Source organism: Electrophorus electricus, chromosome 1, assembly GCF_041902795.1.
Source record: "Electrophorus electricus isolate QZ-2024a chromosome 1, ASM4190279v1, whole genome shotgun sequence".
Classification (NCBI taxonomy): domain Eukaryota; kingdom Metazoa; phylum Chordata; class Actinopteri; order Gymnotiformes; family Gymnotidae; genus Electrophorus; species Electrophorus electricus.
This window is the reverse complement of record NC_137497.1, coordinates 37,469,506-37,487,705: the sequence shown is the minus strand read 5'-3', so window position 1 is coordinate 37,487,705 and position 18,200 is coordinate 37,469,506. Positions and strand designations below refer to the sequence as shown.

Here is an 18,200-nt window from a genome sequence, read left to right as displayed (position 1 = left end):
GCAAATGACCAATGACCTCTCAGACAGAACTGGGATTGTGTTCTCCCATCCTAACGTATTGAATATGTTTGGAACAATGTCAGTGTCCAGTCAGTGGAAATACAAGTTTTCCCTTATGGTCACTTGCCCATGTGGAAATGTCTGGTGTCCCTTCACCCTCAATGCATCAAACGCCCTCCACCTCTTAAACAGATATAACATGCGCTTAAGCTCAAGTGTAACTGATAGACACTGAAGATGTTGTCAGCTACATATGTCAGTGCACTGCCACTTGACCCCAACCCCCAACTCCCTTTCCCAAATTCCTATCGGATAAAACAGCAGGGAATTGTCCGTGAAACAAAGCCAACGTTGGGGGTGTTTTGTTAAGGACTTTGGCTAACATTCCAATCCTAATCGTCCCTGGCAACTAAGCCTTTTAATGACCCAGCACTTCTAAACATTTACTGTTCGGCTGGACTACAAAAAGGTACTCACTGCTCACCACTGGAGTGTGTTTTTATGGAAGAGCGTCACTCTACGTTTTAAGAGACTTGCTCCATTGTATAGAACTAAATATCAATGAACAGGACGGCCGCTGGATTCAGCTTTCAGCCTCCGAGTTAAAATTAGCAAAATAAACACTAATTTTGACATTCTGTTCAAATGACCCAAGTTCTTCCCGGCACTTCGTTCAGATGGTAAAATAAACGATAGAAAGAGGAAGATATTATATAAGTGAATAATCAGAAGCTATAAAAGTAGGTGCTCCTTTTCAGGCGCTTCAATGATTCATTAATTTTTAGCTTGAGCGCCCTGAATGGACAGGTAGTCGATACAACTTGGCAAAATTCACCGTTATGCAAGGCTCACCACGCTTAAACTGGAAATTTCCAATCTATTCATCATAACACTCCTATTGTACACAAACATTTTTTGTCGTGTCACAGTATGAGTTTTTAAAACTACAGACACACAGATATGACACTTATTTGCTCATTACGGTTATCACCGAGGACACAATTAAAATGACAACGAATGGGCAACGTTGCATCTTACCTTATACTAACATGTGAAAATCGACCGAAGACGCCGGGAACATGTCATCATATCTGTCAGAGTTGTATCCTTTGAATCCTGAGAATATAATAAAAGTTGAAAGAGTCTAAGTATCCATACTTTGTAGATATCGATGCGTCAAGTGCCTATAAAACTATACATGGAACGCAGTCTTCTGTGGGCGGGCATGCTTGCTAGAGATGGAAATATGTCTAGCTCATTTATTAAACATCTTCATTTTTTATTGTGTAAATTCATGTACAGTCATGTCTTATCATGTACATTCTCTATTGTAATACCCGATTAAACAGTTGAATAGCGCCGTATGAAATACAATGAACACTAGCTGTTGCACCTTCTGGGCGCAGTTAAATTGTTATGGACATCATGAGAGTATCATGTAGCCCATTTATTAACCAAATAAGCAGAACCCCAGAGTGAGGTATTACCTAAGAATGTTGCTAACACCTCGGCTATAGCTGGCTAATTTTATGTCCCCTGTTTCATGAAAGCTCCACAAATCATTCACCGACTTGTAACGAAAAATTGACGGTCAGTCATTGAGAGTCGATGCTGCCAAACAGTGAAGCTATTTGCACTGTCGATGTAACGACATAACCCAGTTTTAATCAGAAACACAGCCTTGAATACGAACGCGAAGGATGCGGTCACTTACCTATCAGACTGGGGTCTCCGGTACGCCGCCTTTCTAGGGCGAACGGAGTCGTGAAAGCCGCTGTGTCACCAGTTCGAGTCATGCGAGCACCGCGCACATGTTACCGCGCACCTTATACGACTGTCACATGAGCGCACTGAGCGGTCGAGTCGTTCTGTCACTCTCCCAAGCTCCGTCCACAGACGGTGCATCGTCCAGGAACAAATCTGGTCATTCCAAAGGCGAGGCGACTCGGAGAGCGTCACCCCCAGTCCAAGAACGGCCGATCTCAACCCACCACTAAGCGAGACTGCTGTAACCACGCTGCAGATGCAAGCAGACTAGCGATCAATGTTATTGAGCAAGTAACTTGCATTTGAAATAGAGAGGCAAAGCTTTTCGTGACGGCCACTGGCGCTACAAACCTGTATGTTTTTCACGGGTGGTATACGAGTGCTGAATTGTAATGAGCACACATTGCAGTAACAGCAGTCGAGCCTTTTGGGGTCTTGACTCAGATTAGAGGCTTGGTTTACAAGAGCTCCAGCGGATTAGCATTAATTGTCCTGTTAAAAAACTGGCCCGCCTAGAGGTCAGTGAAAACACCATAGCAAACATCCCCCGACACACTGTTACTGTGTAAGTGGACCGCAACATGAAATTTCATAGGATAATAAAGAAAATCATATGACGTCAAAACAATTACTTAAAATGTAAAGTGTGCTATTGATTTTACATACACACAAAAGTCTATTGAGGGATGTCGATGAAGATTAAGCCTGGTTAAAGTATGCCTGATTAAAGTAGGCTATTTTTAAAAATCTGCTACATTTTTCTCAGATCACAATAACCTTTATTGTAAGGTTTAAGTGATAATACTTAATGCCATGTCTGCCGCAGCAATAGATGGTAATATTCGCACTCACGTTGCCCGAAATGGGAAACCCGGACTTTAAGTCTGCTTTGGATACAGGTTAATTATCCTTACTCGCTGGCCAGTATCCCTGTGCCATTTGCTCACTGCCTCTGCTAGAGTCCAGTCTCATTCCTCAGCACGGGCGACTCATCTTCCACAGCAGCAGGGGACAGTGACCCGCCGCTGGAGCGAGGGAAGGAGGTGAAGTTTTTCAGTGGGTGCCTTTCTGCGTGGGGTAATTAAACATGCGGCTCTGCGCACGATGCGCTACGTGCCATCTCAGTCGCAGCTGAAGCGTCTGCTGCTCAGCGCTCATTCCGCAGCTAAACTTAGACAGCTTTCTCAAAAGGGCCTATTCTGTTTTTGGAAACTTTACCTTTATGTGAGAAGGAAAAGACTTACTTTAAAGTAATACTCCGGCATGTTTCAACCTCATTTCCATCTAAGCCATCTATAGCTTGATTATCACAGACAGTAGTTTTAATGCAGTTCGTTGACCTCAGAAAAGAACAGAAAACCCAGACGACCTGAAACACACACCTTTAATGAAAGTGTAAGAGCAGTTGTTGAGAAAGAGAGCAACATCTGCTCTTAAGCATCCTTTCCCGAGTACAGTAAAATTATTGTTCATGGTAACTGAACATATAAATTACTACAGATGACTGCTGCAGATTAGATTTAAAAAAAAACAACTGAAATATTCTTGTAGTACAATTTTCCAATGCATGTTACACAAATAGAAACTTTGTGGTTGACTATACCATCATATATTGACATATATCATTCATAGTTAACTATCTTAGTTAATCAGTTAATCAATTAATATCAATTAATTCCATCTGAAAAACTCTCACATATACATGAATCTTTTTGGAATTCCCCGAGATCCATGGCATATTTAGATATCCATTATATTTCCTGTTTGAGGCAATTTTGCTATTTTTAATTTTAGGTTTTTATTTAGTTTTTCTCTAACATTGTTGGCAAAATATAGCAGCTTCACAGAAAGGTATATGCCACTCAATGATATAGTATAGCAGACACTTAGGCAACTTACAGAGCAACTAAGTTATTAGATGGCATGGAAGCAGCACCCACTGCTATTTGTGTACAGGGATAATCTAGCTAACAAGTGATAGATAAATATTTGGGTGGCACAGTGACTTGGCAGTTAGCATGTTCGCTCATCAGTGCCAGGGTCTTGCTGTGATCATGTCCCTATCAGGTCTTATCTACCATGTTCTCCCCGTGTCTGTGTGGGCTTCCTCTAGAGTCTCTTGTTTCCTCCCACAGTCCAAAAATATGGCAGTTGGGTTAATTGGATACTGTTAAGTGTCCTGGTGTGAATGTGTTTGTGCGTCTGCATGCCCAGTGGTGGATGGTGCTCTGTGCTGGGTCTTATCCTCTTTCCCCTTCTCTGCACCCGATGCAGTCCTCCAGGGGGCTGTGGTTTCCGCGTGTGTGTTAATTGGGTGTAAATGCATCTTTTAGTTTAAGCATTATTGGATTTGAGAAAGGCGTTATATAAATGTAACTAATATTGAACATTTATGAATTGTCATTCTTAAAATTGGAATTACATGATTGAAAACTGATGAACATTGATGTTTTTACTCTTGTTAAGATGAATAAGATGAGATCTTTTCATAAATATACTTTTAAGCAGAACTTTCTCACCTTCACATTTAGTGTTATAATGTTCCATCAGTTTACTCCTTTAGAATCCTGGTTTCAGTAGTTCTGCCACTGGATAGTTGTGGGAGCTCCAACAAGCACGCTGGAGATTCATATTTCCACACAATTGGCATCTTTTCAGTCTTTTATTGCCCCTCACTGGTTCAGGGGGATTGGGAAGAGTGCAACCCAGCCACATTTACGCAGGCGTTTAATGCCACCTCTTAGCTCCTTGTTGCTTGTGGAGTTTAACCATAGACATGGAAAACCACTTAGGGGCTGCCAGGCCTCTGTAAAAGGCTTCGCAAAAACATACCTGTCACCAGCACAAAGACCATGGGCACACTGGCAGTTGCAGCACGGAGCATTATTATTAATATTATTAAACCTTTATTTAACCTGGGTAAAATTCACATTGAGATAAAATTACTTGGCCAAGAAGGCAACATACATGCATACAACATACAAGAAAGTAGGCAAAGAATTTTAATGTAGACGTTTTGTAGCTGGTCTTAAAAATTCGTAATTTTTAAATAAGATTATGCAGTGTTTATTATCCTCTATGGGTCTAGCTAAAAAAGGCATTCAGGCTTGGCAATGTGACAGGTTGTGCCTTAAAAAACAGGGTTGGTGTGCGTATGTTTTTCCCCAGAGATATACCATATAATCCTTTAATGCACACATTAATATTTTGAGAGTCAAAAAAGCAATAATGACTTAATCCTACCTCCTGTATATACAGATAAATTTAAATTCTAACTTAACACCTTAGACAAACCATCTATTGTATACTTACAAGGCTTCAATTAAGCTAAAGGAGCATATCTGAGGAAGGGAGATTAGTTTTTTTCATGGATGTTTGACCTTGTATAGAAGTCTTAGCATGCTTTTCTTTCTATCAAAATGAAGATGCAACATGTTGATTTAAAAAAGCTTTGATTTAATATCAGTTCAAATTAAGTCTGTTACCACTTTGTTTAACCATTGAGCCGTACACCCACTACAGTATTTGATTATAACTTTTAACTATGTCACACATTTAAATAATGTATACCACAGATCTGTGTTAATGCACTATAGCTGCCAGAAAAGATGGTAAAAATGGATGGAAAAAATACTGCATCATGAGATACAGCGAATGAACTTTGGTCTCAAGATCCATGTTATGAACCTTAAGGGCAGAACCAACATAGTACACCCTAGTTGCCCTTAGTAACTGAGTAGTTCCAGAGGCTGATGTGTTTAGTATGTGAAGCATGACTTCAGGGGTCAAATTGTCCTGCTGGTTATCACCTTTAACAAATGCAATTACTCTCAACCATAGTCCAGGCAACCAAGTGTGACTCCCCGATCACGACACCCAATCAGCAAAGGCATTTAAAGCATTTTCCAGATTTGCTCAGCAAAAACAAACAATCTGGGGGGGAAAAATGTTAATTTCTCCCTTAGATTTGATAACAAATGTAATCATGGAACAATCTTTGAAAGCATTTCGGAGAAGGGAGAGCAAGCTGGGATAGGAGAAGTTTAAAGTGCTGTAGTGTGTATACTGTTATAACACATCCCAGTTAGCTCAGGACAGGCACCAATTAGCTAGTGATAAATCAGGAAAAACATTTAATTAGGCAGAGCTAAGTCCGCCAAGACTCAGGTCAGACACCAAAGCATTAGAATCTCAGCCACATTTAGATAATCAATGATCGGTCTTAAGAGCGAGGGCATGAGAAAATATACCAGAGTAATTTCGTGGAAAATATATTTCATAATATATCTTGGTGCGATGTGATAAACCTGTATTGCAGATCAAGCTCGTTAAGTAACTCGCTTCCACTTGAATTTGATACACGGCTCCCCCTTCTGGACATGCAGTAGTAATACAAGCCTAGTACTAGCAGTACTTCGTGAATTAAAGAGAAACTACATTAATTCAGCCATCGGGAGTTATAGAATATTCTGGATTTGGCTGAGAACACTACCGTAGAGGTCAGTCATCTATAGGGGGAATGTAAACCAAACCCAATTCTGTTCCAGCTAAGGATTATGATTGGTTAGGGTTTAACATACCTGCATGAAAGGCAGTGTTAGGTTAACACCAAATTTAATTGTGACTGATATACAGGATGTCAAATATGCTGTGCCAAACCATTAGTTTCACATAGGGCCCAGCCCACTCACGTTATACACAACATTGCAAGCTTTTCAAAATGGGTCTTCAGGCACCTCCCTTCATTGGTGTTTCACTGACTTAAGTCCATGACATAAAAACAACAACAACAACAACAACAACAACAACACCACAGGCAAGCCAGGTTTAAGTTACTGAAGAAAAAACCTTCACAAAAGCAATTAGTTGACAATGCCTTTATTTATTTAACAAGAAAAAAAAAAACAACACTTGACATTTGACAGTTTCATACATTCATGGCTCATGGGCTCTGGCTCGCTTCACCTGACACGGCACTTCTTCAGAGTGGAGGTGTTGTCTGAGGCTTTGCGCTTACGCCCGGGTGTGGCCAGGCTTTCAGCCACACCTCCCAAGGCGACTCCGGGAAGGTAGTACGCATCCATTGGCGGTGAGGGGTCCTGAGAGGGGCACAAGGAATGAGCAGACTAAAGGCCTCCATCAACACTTAAACGCTACTGTCAAGCACAAAACACACGTAGCAGATGAGGACTGAGAAAGACACTGTCGGTAAAACAACCGGCATCAGCAGCCACAGAGATATAATGGCAGAGAAAACAAAAGGAAGAGGGGTATGTAAGTGGTCTATTAAATTGCTTAAAAATTAGATCATCAGCAAAAGGACAAATAAAACCTGAAGCAGGTAAATGGAGCAAAACAGAATTTTATATGACAAAATGGCTTGCTAAATGAGCAAACCACCAGGCAGCACGTGGTCCCAACCTGCATCAGGTAGTCAGCGATGTATTCTGGCCGGAGACATTTGACCCCATGGGCGGAGGCCTCAGCCACGTCCACCCTCATGTCTCCCGGACCCAGCCGGCTGAAGTCCGCAAACAGGTGAGTGGTGTCCTTATACAGAGAGGGAGAGGGGCCGGGTAACACCTGTGCACCACGGGAGACGAGGACAAGAGGAAAAGACTCAGAAGGAGGACAAACAAAATCTATAATGTGAGAGGGGTTTAGGAAGCTTGCAGAGAGGGATAGTACATGAACAAGGCAAAAATATTTTCATGTACATACTGACAATATCAAATGTAAATACAGACCCCTCTTAACCCATTTTTGTCATGGCCGAGACAGACAGAGACAGAGACAGACCCTTGCTCCTCCAGACTGCAGCAATCTTCTGAATCCTGCATCTCTGGCCTGGTCTATATTCAGCATCACCGTCCAGCCGCCAAAAGCACCCTAGAGGATGAAACGGGAGTTATAAATCCTGCAAGCACTTTACAGGTTTTAAAGGGAGTGTGTGTGAGGTTTGCACCTCTTTATCCGCATGCCCCTGCAGAGCTTTCCTCCAGCGCAGAGCAGCTAGTGCTAGTCTTTTCTGCTGAGATGTGATAGAGGGTAGAGCATCCAATATAGAGCGGCTACCCCACTCATAATCATCCTCCTGACACACACACAAACATTATTATTGGTTTTATACAGTGTATTAAAAATCTTTTTATGACAGCAACAAATCACACTCTTGACATTAAATGTTAGCGAGTGATGAAGGGCCACTGCCCTCATGGGGGCACTAAAGCCCCATCCACCCACCGGGATGAAGTGTCCCTCAGAACGGCAGGCCTCCAGGTAGGAGCGGTGGAGAATCCATTTGCCTGCAGCCATGGCGGCCAGGTACTTCTCATTCCTCAGAGGATAGCCCACGATGATGTGAGAACAGCTGGGATCAAAACACTGCTTCTCCAGCAAGATACCACCTACAGACAAACGGACACAAACTTACTGTGTTACAGTTAAATATGCTCCCTGAAAATATATATTTTTTTTAGATATTAGCATTATGCTAGATTACTACACAAACATATTAAACTACAGTTTTAGTCCGGTTTACTAACCCAACTCCTCTATGAGGTAGCTGTAGTCAATGCGCTCCTGTGGGTTGAGTGAAGACAGCTGGAACCGCGGAGGCTCCTTCTTTACCGCCTCCTCCTCCTGGACAGAGAAGACAGAGTAACTTAGATGAGAGCTTCCAATCATAACATGACTGCCCATGAAGTGGATCACCTCAGATGGTCTAGGAGTCGTGGATGACAGTTTGTGTAGATTTGTAACACAGCAGTGTACCTGTGGCTCAGGTGGTGCTGTAGGCACAGAAACAGGCAAAACATTGTCAGGGGCTTCGGGGGCTTTAGAGTCCCTGGGGTCAGCATTAACCCCCAGAGGGGTCACCTTCTGTTTCATCTGCTCCTCTATCACGTCACAGGCAGCTGATGGGATTAAGGGAAAGTATACAGCCAGTTCTTGTTAATTTCACTTACTGAAGGATCAAATACTATTGAAAAGGCTCTGAACACACCAGTCTAGAGCATTTAGTAAATGTTCTACAAAAACAGTAAAAGTGGAGTTTTTAAGTTCAAGGCTGTTTTGACATCAGAATAACATTCAGTTACTTGAGCTGGCTGTGCATCCAGATCTGAAACCTTATCTTACACACACATGCACACATGGACAAAACTCCTCTCACCCAACTCCACCAGTTCGGAGTCGGTCATGGAGTCTCTGGCGGAGGGGGACTCGTGGGAGGGCGGAGGGGGTAGGATGGCGAGGGGCTCTGAGTGCTGGGAAGGGCTGCCAGGCCACTGTAGGTTATCAGCCAACTTGGCCCGCTCCTCCCTCGCTGTGGGGTCATCCCACACGATCTGCTCGCTCTGAGATGCCTCCGTGTTCACATCCATCGCCACATCACGCGACATGCTGCATGCCAACATACACGCTTCATGACCTTTTATCCCCACAGGTTCTAAGCTTCCTATAAAAATGCTTTACTACCAAAATGCAAAACAAATCATACAGACTGTGACTGCTCCTTTTTAAAAAGCATTCTGCTAATCTGGCTTTGCTGTTTGCAAATTGCCAACCCAGTCTTGTTAATGGTTCGAATGGCATAATCTAATATTGATAAATGTACACACACACACACACACACACACACACACACACACACACACAGTAGTGATTAAACAGATACTGTCTGCTACTTCTCTGCAGTCTAAAGCAATGTATTTGTGGTGGTAGTCATGTGGTGGTGGGTACCGCAAGGCCTCGAGCGTGCGACTGCGTCTTCCCACTCGGCCCAGGCTCTCTGGAGTTCGAGGGGAGTCCAGCCCCCCAGAGCCCATGCAGGCCAGTCTGGAGGAGGCCCGCCGGTGGCTTGTCAGCTTGGTGGCGGACATGATCTCCTGCAGCTGCCTCTGTAAGTTCTCCCTCATCTCCAGAGTTTCTGTCAGGTCTGAGAGCGAAAGCATGAGAGACAAAGAAAATACATTTTAAATACACATTGCGTGCGCACACACACACACACACACACACACACACACACACACACACACACACTTCATTATTTGTGTGTGCGTGTACAATCATCATCATCTCCAAACAAAAATACTTTTGTTTGGAGATGAAGTAGTGCGTGTTCAGTGGTGCTCACCCCTCCTTTCAGCACTGGCCTGCTGCTCTTGCTCAGGCTCCGCTCCACTGACTCTATGAGGGGTGGAGATGTCTGTGATATTGTTCACAGAGCAACTCTTCAGAGGGAAAAAAAAACAAAAAAAAACAAACACCATTACCCTTTGAAACCTCTCTCTATAGTTGACCATGGAAATTCGGATATAGGGGATCTGCACAAGAGACGACAAAAAGGTCTCACCCGGGTGTCCCCATCTTCAGGGAGAGCTTGGGGTTTTGCTTGGACTGAGGCAGGAGGAGGTGACCTCTGGGTGCTGTTGCTCACCTGACTCAGGGTCAGGCTCATTTTGGGGTTAAAGGTGAAAGGGTAGAGCGACTCGGCTACATGCTTCTGTTCATCTGTGCACTGAAGGGAAAAAGGTAAGTAAAGAAAAGTTTCAGATAAAATGATTACATAATGAAGTTTTCTAGTCTTTTTCTCTACAATCCTTTACCCGTTCAGAGAAAAAAATTCAAAGCCTTTTTTTTTTTACTGTAAATAGAAAGGTCAAAAGTTAAGCCTCATTCATTTTCATGTTATCCAGAGTGACGTGTAGTGTGTGTGAAAACACACCGCCTGTAGCCAGTGCTGTGATACTATATGCAGGCCCCTCTTCTTCACTGCCTTATACTCTTTGCTGCTGTCTCCTACTTTGCCCTGGTAAATGTAGTGGGTGACAGTGTCATCACAAGACCACCTGTAACAGACAGACTCTAGTTTACCATCACTGCCAACAGAAAGGGAAGAAAACTAAAAAAAAAAAGTTCACAACAGATCATTGCAAACCTCTACACTCTGCTAACCTACTTGTTGGTTTGTGAACATGGAACATATACAGTTCACAATTTGTTATTTGTTCTGTACTTTTGCAATAAAAGTGAACTTTTTTTCTATCTCTCTGTAGGTTTATTACTGACAGACTAAATAAGAAGGGGAAAAACAAAATAAGGTGAAAGGGACATTTTGTGACTACCTGAATTCTGCTCCCAGGGACGCAGCTATTGCATTTAGCTCACCCTGTTTTTTACTGAGTTTCTTACTCACACACACCACAACTCCAGTCAGTGGTGTTGATGCCTGCTCCTGCACCTAGAGCACAAAGCACATGAAAAGTATGTCTTCAAAGGCCAAGAAACTGCACATTAGACCTCACACATTTTAGTTCTGACTGGGTAATTAAAGGTTGCAGAGTACTGATTACTTTGTTTAAGTGTCACCTAAGAAGGAACAAAAATGTGTGATCACAGACCAGCCCAAGAATCCACCCCCCCCCACCAACCCCAACCCCTCCCCCTACAGACACATACCCACACACCCACCTGAAGTTCTGGCTCCTTGCCCAGTTGTGGACTTGCAGTCAGGGCAGCAAGGCTCAAGACATGACTACGGTTGCTATTGGCAACTGCTGCCTTCAAATTCCTCTCAATGACCTCACTCAGAGGAGTCTCCACCCTCTGGCCCTGCAGGGGCTTATTACCAGGAGTTTTTAAGTGGTCAAAAACATCCTGCAAAATAATCAATCACACAGACTAAAAAAAACGACAAAAAAACCCTCTGCAGATCATACCTAAATACCCAAAATGTATTTCTTATAAAGTTTAGTGTTTACACAAAAAAAAAGAACAAAAAGAAAGCCTTTTTAATTAAAGTTTTATTTTTCAAAAACTGTACAACTATTATACATGCTGATTGGTTGCTAATTGCAGGGGAATAAATCACACCATAAGTATTGTTATTGACTTATTGCTGTCCTCAAATAGAACCATCTCAAATTCAAACCTTTAGCACTGTCCTTAGCAAGATTCTAGACTTCAGCTTGTCCACATCGGCTCTGATCTCTTAAGTCACACAGCCACTGGAGTGGCGTTTCCAAGATGACTTCACCACTAACCTTGATATTAAAGGAGGGGCCGAAGAGCCGGTCTCTGCTGAGGAAGCGCGATGGTGTGTCAAGCTGAAGAGCTGGCTCTTTCTGCAGACTCCCTGTGCCTTCGTCCGGCCCTGGCATCGTGACATCCACCTCCGACCGCTCACCGTTCTGCATCTTGCGGAGAACGGAGTGGATGGCACGGCTCTGAAGACGGCTGGTGTCCAGGGGTGTCACGGCTGCGCCGTTCTGGGGACCCAACAGGGGGAGCTCTGGAGAGAGGCGCAAGGGGACGGGGGCAGCAGGGGCTTTCTGAGACGCTCCAATGAAACTCTCCTCAGAATGCTCTGAAAAATCAAAAATATAATCTGTTGCCAAGCACAATTCTCCAGCTCTTCATCAATTGTCAGTTTCTAACCACAGGTACTTCAGCAGTACTGCTGAGTCTGATGTACTCATTCCAGGACATTACCCAATGCCATGCTGCTACTATGTTAGTGTCACAGCAGGGTGGAGAATACTCTGCCAGTCTAATAACATCTGATGAGTAGAGAACCTGTATCAAGAAACTGACCAGTGATGAATGAGGTAAATGAGGTGGGCTGACAAACTGTACATGCAACAGGTGTGTTTCAGTACTAGTGAACCTGCAAAGTAACCAACTGATTAGTAATTGGCTGCCAATAACTATTTTAAACATGAAATCCTTGTTTTGAAACTGCAGTATTCATTTTTGCCAACTGACCTGGCGATGGTGGCAGATCAACCAGGTAGTGCGCCTCCTCTGCACGTTTTCCTGTACGGGCGGACTCTAGGACCCAGCGCAGTGTTACGGCAGGCAGCCCCCACTTCTGTGCTGCCTGGTACTTGGTGCCCTCAGGAGTCTGTAGGACCAGGTGAGTGCTGGCCAGCATGCCTTTCCTCTGGTTGGCAATACGCACAAAGTACTCCTGTACACTGCAGAGAGAGCCAGCAGGCGATTACAAGGAGACAATTTCTAGAGACATGCAAAGAGACAAAAGCAAAGGCATATACAATGGCAAACTATTCCAATTTTTTTTGTCCTTTCTGAAACTGATTAATTCACAACAATTTCCATTAATTCTAAATCAAAAGGTGATGTAACTTTCGTACTAAGGACTAGAGTTTGTGCGAATTAGTCGGTTTAAGTGCATGCATACATCCTGAGTCATGGCACTCTGTGTGTGTGTGTGTGGACCCACCTAGCACCAAGATGTTTGGCGAGGAGGATGAGAGATTCTCTCTCTGCCCCACTGAACTGGCTGACCGAGAGCACACAGTCCCTGAGAGGACAGCAGCCCTCCCTCACCACCACCGGAGAGAATAGTGGATGAGAGGCCAGAGGCAACACAGACTGCTGCTCCACACACATAGTCTAAACACACAGATCATGGAGAACACACAGAGAGAGAGAGAGAGAGAGAGAGAGAGAGAGAGAGAGAGAGAGAGAGAGAGAGAGAGAGAGAGAGAGAGAGAGAGAGAGAGAGAGAGAGAGAGAGAGAGAGAGAGAGAGAGAGGAGGTCAAGTACAGAAAACCTTCAAATCTAGAATAAACATGCACAATGTATTGCGCCTTCTCACCAGCCAGGTGTCCGTAGCAACCTCATCCACCGTGGCCTCCACCTCACAGCCCAGCAGCGGAACAACGGCATAATCAGCCACACCCCGGAAACGGCCAACCACCACCTTCCCCATGTTCTCCATCACCAGCAGCGAGAGCTGGGCCTCTGCCTCTGCTCCGAACCCCACCAGGAGGAAGCGCTTGCCCTTGAACAGCGCTCCCTCTGAGGCCTCAGGCAGAGAGGAGTCCTGCCCAGGGGCTACTGGGGCTGCCAGCGCAGAGCCTGGAGTCTTGTTACTGCTATTTGGGGCTGGAGGCTCCACTACAGGGAGATTTTGACAGAAAAAAAACCCATAATAGATAGAATAAGTCAGAATAAGTGAAAGAAAAACAAATAGTCTAAATAACTTACTTATAACAACTTTGGCAGTTTTATGGCCAGACATGAATGGAGAATAACATGGTCAGATAAACATGAAGTCAGATAATTCCACCCACCTACAGTCTGGTCATTGTCCATATACTGCGAGAGCAAGTCTTCCTCTGCCCTAGCCTGTGGAGCTGGGGGCTTGGCAGCGGAGGGTCTGGGTGCGGGCGGGACAGGCATGTCCACTGCGGCAGGGGCAGGAGGGGGGAACGAGGGATGGAAGTAGCCCTCCACTGGCAGCACGGACCCATGAGTGCAACTGTCCAGCAGCCACTGCACTGTCACCACATGTGGCCTGGTAGAGAACAAGCACACAATCAGGCAGGTCTTAGACAATCCACCAAACATGGCTGCCCTAGCCCTCAGGTTCAACTCTGAAATCTCTGGGTCAGTGCATTCTTGTGTTTGATTTTAGCTCCCAGTGCCTCTGAAACAGCTACTCATCCCTGTTTTATGATGACTTTCACAACCTCCTGCCAAGATCAATAGCTCCCTCCCTCATGATCTAGTCTCACAGAATTACATGGTTTCTGTGGCTGAACATACGAGTGCTCCAACTTCTCTTTGTACTGACCTGTGGACTGCTTTAGCGAGGAAGTTTTTGACATCCTGGTCTACTTCCCCCATTACAATATGCGTGAGCTCCTCACCGGGCTGGTTGAAGCGCAAGCCTCCTGCAGAGTTGACCAGCCGACGGAGCTTCTCCAGCCTCTTACCTGCCGTGCCACACAGGAAGAGCTACAGGGTACAGGAAGCACGTGGCTTCAGTCTCACTCATTGATAAAGGGCAAATGTAAATCAAGCAGGAATTGTGTACAATTTACATTTTATCCAAAATAGTCATGAACAAATTCAATTTCAAGGTTTCTGTCTTGAACCTTGTAGTGTAAATGCAGGATGGTCACATCCATTAATTTGAAAATACAATTATTTGTGCAATGAAGGAAACTCCCAAGGACTTATAGATGGGTTATTTACAGACAGAGCTAGACTCACCTTACAGCCATCCAATAGGTCATCTGTTGGACAGACTGTGACGTCAAATGAGTCGATTGGATCAGGAGTCTCCAGGCGGCTCGTGGTTGCCGTGGTTATAGCTGTTTCGTTAACATTCATGCTGACATTTGAAATATGGCTCAGTCCAAGCAACGATGGCCCATCTGTTTAAAAATAGTTCCAACGTTGTACAATTTCCAGGAGTCACTGGACAAAGTGGAATCTCTGATATTACCAAGTTTATTTACAATTTCATCACTAAACCACAGCCACTAAAGGCTATTGAGTGTTTATTAAACTCTTTGGCTCCGCTGGCAGGTGTGGGCCTAAACAAGCACCTGCCGTTTTGGGCTTTCACGTGTCAACTCAAGCATGTCTCAATTTTTAAAATGTTGTTTTCTTAATAAGGCAGTAAAAAAGCCAATGACTAGGAAACTCAGGTACCATACTGCAAATATTCTAGACAAAACCAGAATTATGTACATTCTTCACAGGGCAGAGGAGAGACAATAACATTAAACCTTTGGACTTTTGGAAACGCACCTTCCTTGCTCATGCTGGAGCCGGTGGGGGTGGAGGTATTGGGTCGGCCTGACTCCTCTGCTCTCCTCTTCCCCTCTCGCTCTACAGCATAGCGACTCTCATCCTGGGAGAAGCCCTTTTCAATGCTGTCAAAGAGCCAGTGGAGGGAGACACAGTACACGTTCCACTTCCTCGCAAACTCATACTTCTGACCTGAAGGCAGACAGACTGCTTTAAATATGGGAAGTACCTAAAATATTCTGATACAGGCATCTAAAGTTAATTATTAACTTATGCAGTTTCTAGGGCCACCTGAGGGTTCATTGACGATGAGGTGAGTGCACTCGTTCATCTTCAGCTGGCCAGTGTAGTGGCCACCGTGCAGCTCGCAAAGCCGCTGCACCTCTTTGCGCTCCACTGTGGACAGACCTGTCACACACACTGTGCAGCCTTTGAGCACAGGACACAGATAGTCTTCCATACACAGGTCTGAGTGCAGGAACAGGCTGAAGCAGACAGGGGGGAAATGACACAAATGAGAAAGAGCAAGAAACTGAAAAACAAACAAACAAAAAAACAACAACAAACAAACAAAAAACAAAACAAAACAAAAAAGACAGCAACATGTTATTTATATCCAAAGTTATTCATTTCTCCACAAAAATCAGTAAGATATTACTCCTACCTCTCCTGAGATTTTTCCCAGCATGCTTTGACCCAGGTAGGCAATAGGATGGGTTTCCCTAGGTTGGCTGCCACCAAATACTTCTTGCTGCCCACCTCACCTGCCACCAGGTGAGTGACAGATACGTTGAGGTCTCGGTAGACCCGGCCACCCATTAGCTGGACCAAATCCATTACTTCTGTCTATACAGACAGACAGACAGACAGACACACACACACACACACACACACACACACAGTTGTACCCACACTCACATATACAAACTGTGCAATACTCCAAAAACAAGTTACATGGCAACCATCAAGGCTTGTGACATTTACAGACACTGAAATAGTTGCTTCAACAATAAACAGGACCAATCAACAGCATTGCATCTTTCCTCCAAGTCCCCACGCAGTGCTCACCCGTGCTTCCTTGTCCAGACTGGTGCAGGACACTGCAATGTCAGCCATGGCCATGTTGTAGACCGGCTTCTCTGCCTTGGGCACACACCTCTGCAGCTGCAGGCAAAAGAGCACCACTAAAGGACTCACTATCCTGCAGCCCAGCTATCACACACACAAACACACACATGGAAATGAGTTAAAACAGACAATATAACATTATTGGAAAATCATAACACTATAGCCATACACTTTTTTTCATGTAACTTCCTAATTAAAAAGCTTCAAGCTTCAGAAATCCCCATACTAAAAAAAGATAATGTCAAAATGCGTAAAAACCTTAAAAAACCCCCAAAAAAACCAAAACATAAATGTATGACATATAAACACACCTGTCTGCAGTGCTCAAATGCATTGCTAGTGAAGTCACTGAAGACATACAAGGATTTATCATTTTGCTCCAACTGCAGTGCCACCTCCTCATCAATGGTCTGCACATACTTCTCAGACTGCAGTTCCACAATGGCCTACACACAGAGACATAAGGGGAAGCACTGCATAGTCACTATAAGGGGATTATAATAGAACTTTTAAAGGATCATTAAAGACACTAGTTACATAACACTACATACTAGATGCAAACAAGGACTACTAACAACAAAGGCAAATAAACTTAATTGTTAACAACACTACTGGACTTCACATGAACTGCACTGTAAATATTTTATCTGGACATTTAGAGATCCTACACAAAGAACACATTGCCTCAGAAATATTTGCTTTTAGGAGACCAATTTTTACCTCATAGGCACTGAGAGCAAGCTCACTTTTCTGTCCATTACGTTCAACAAACTTCACCATGTATTCATCCCGCTTCCCTTTGGACATTCTGGCTTCTTTCCTAAACAATGGGAAAGACGGCACTGCATTAATTCAGTCTTAGAAACAGGTTAAAGGTGGCGCTACAGCTGAATGCAAAAACAAACTGTTTAGGTCTGTCTTTACTTTATACTACCTGGGCGTCAGAAAACCAGAGCCAGATTCTTAGTCTGAAACAAAAGTAGCCCAGCTAGTTAAATAGCCAATATTTCCAAAGTGGTTTTAAGCATGTAAGGCTTTGATCAGTTTGACCAGTGTGCTCCATAAACAAATGCAATAAAAGCTACGTAGGCCAAAAATTATTAGGTATAACTAGCCAGTGTTCCTAGCTAACGAACATTAACCTAGTTACATGATCTTAGATAGCTAGCTACATTCTTTTTTAATGGAAACACAAAGTAACGTGGTCATACCAAAACAACCTTAACGTCCTCTGCGAAAAACATGTTTCTGTATCGAAACAGCCAAATACACCACCGACGTTAGCCAGGTTAGCTAATACAACGCACTCTTTCAACAGCTAGCTTAGCTAGCACGCACGCTATCTTGTCACCGACCTAACTAGCTAGGAGGCTACGCCGAAGTAAGAATGCCGACTTATTTCATGACTGATTGCTGACTAGCTAGATAGCTAACATTTGTCTACACAGCCGGTAAATTTAACTTGCACTTCAACCCACAATAAAACATCAAACAGACACAAGAACTTACCGACAAATCCGCGAAGTGTCGCTAGAGCAAACAAGCTCGAGAGAAGTACTCTAGGCTCGAGCACTCGTTAGCCAATTAGCTTAGCTTAGCTAGTTCGCTACATGACTGAGGGGATTCCTACAGACGAGTTACCCCAGTGGGTTAAACTGCAGACCATGGTTGTACACTTGCGCCATACACAGCGCAACATTTTTCGATAAAATGTCAATCCGTGCGGTTTTAAATT

General features: G+C 43.9%; 2 protein-coding genes across 12 annotated transcripts in view; both read right to left on the bottom strand.

Moving 5' to 3' along the window:
- The window catches only part of tmem108 (transmembrane protein 108), a 42,048-nt gene extending 39,284 nt beyond the window's left edge, over window positions 1-2,764 (bottom strand). For all 6 annotated transcript variants that reach the window (XM_027004349.3, XM_081718602.1, XM_035526357.2 and 3 more), the window contains exons 1-4: window positions 2,620-2,764; window positions 2,119-2,279; window positions 1,715-2,017; window positions 1,039-1,116 (exon numbers count right to left, since the gene is read on the bottom strand). The gene's annotated coding sequence lies outside the window, so the exon portion shown is untranslated. The remainder of the gene's footprint in view (window positions 1-1,038; window positions 1,117-1,714; window positions 2,018-2,118; window positions 2,280-2,619) is intronic.
- A 3,865-nt stretch (window positions 2,765-6,629) lies between these two features.
- topbp1 (DNA topoisomerase II binding protein 1) overlaps window positions 6,630-18,200 on the bottom strand; it is an 11,677-nt gene continuing 106 nt past the window's right edge. Inside the window, exons 1-29 of one of the 6 annotated variants that reach the window (XM_027004380.3) lie at window positions 17,975-18,200; window positions 17,390-17,433; window positions 17,186-17,285; window positions 16,777-16,911; window positions 16,406-16,549; window positions 16,002-16,183; window positions 15,629-15,822; window positions 15,338-15,529; window positions 14,795-14,958; window positions 14,373-14,536; window positions 13,870-14,093; window positions 13,392-13,693; window positions 13,013-13,185; window positions 12,535-12,746; window positions 11,814-12,136; window positions 11,242-11,427; window positions 10,896-11,011; window positions 10,496-10,619; window positions 10,124-10,288; window positions 9,905-10,001; window positions 9,511-9,706; window positions 8,942-9,171; window positions 8,542-8,684; window positions 8,313-8,409; window positions 8,011-8,174; window positions 7,733-7,861; window positions 7,567-7,656; window positions 7,189-7,350; window positions 6,630-6,866 (exon numbers count right to left, since the gene is read on the bottom strand). The exon at window positions 17,975-18,200 is cut by the window's right edge and continues 106 nt beyond it. In XM_027004380.3, the coding sequence (XP_026860181.3) occupies window positions 6,729-6,866; window positions 7,189-7,350; window positions 7,567-7,656; window positions 7,733-7,861; window positions 8,011-8,174; window positions 8,313-8,409; window positions 8,542-8,684; window positions 8,942-9,171; window positions 9,511-9,706; window positions 9,905-10,001; window positions 10,124-10,288; window positions 10,496-10,619; window positions 10,896-11,011; window positions 11,242-11,427; window positions 11,814-12,136; window positions 12,535-12,746; window positions 13,013-13,185; window positions 13,392-13,693; window positions 13,870-14,093; window positions 14,373-14,536; window positions 14,795-14,958; window positions 15,338-15,529; window positions 15,629-15,822; window positions 16,002-16,183; window positions 16,406-16,549; window positions 16,777-16,911; window positions 17,186-17,272 (4,533 nt within the window). In that variant the 5' untranslated portion in view covers window positions 17,273-17,285; window positions 17,390-17,433; window positions 17,975-18,200 and the 3' untranslated portion in view covers window positions 6,630-6,728. Of the gene's footprint in view, window positions 6,867-7,188; window positions 7,351-7,566; window positions 7,657-7,732; window positions 7,862-8,010; window positions 8,175-8,312; window positions 8,410-8,541; window positions 8,685-8,941; window positions 9,172-9,510; window positions 9,707-9,904; window positions 10,002-10,123; window positions 10,289-10,495; window positions 10,620-10,895; window positions 11,012-11,241; window positions 11,428-11,813; window positions 12,137-12,534; window positions 12,747-13,012; window positions 13,186-13,391; window positions 13,694-13,869; window positions 14,094-14,372; window positions 14,537-14,794; window positions 14,959-15,337; window positions 15,530-15,628; window positions 15,823-16,001; window positions 16,184-16,405; window positions 16,550-16,776; window positions 16,912-17,185; window positions 17,286-17,389; window positions 17,434-17,974 lie in introns of those variants that run through there. The other 5 variants (XM_027004378.3, XM_027004382.3, XM_027004381.3 and 2 more) reach the window with 5 other exon arrangements.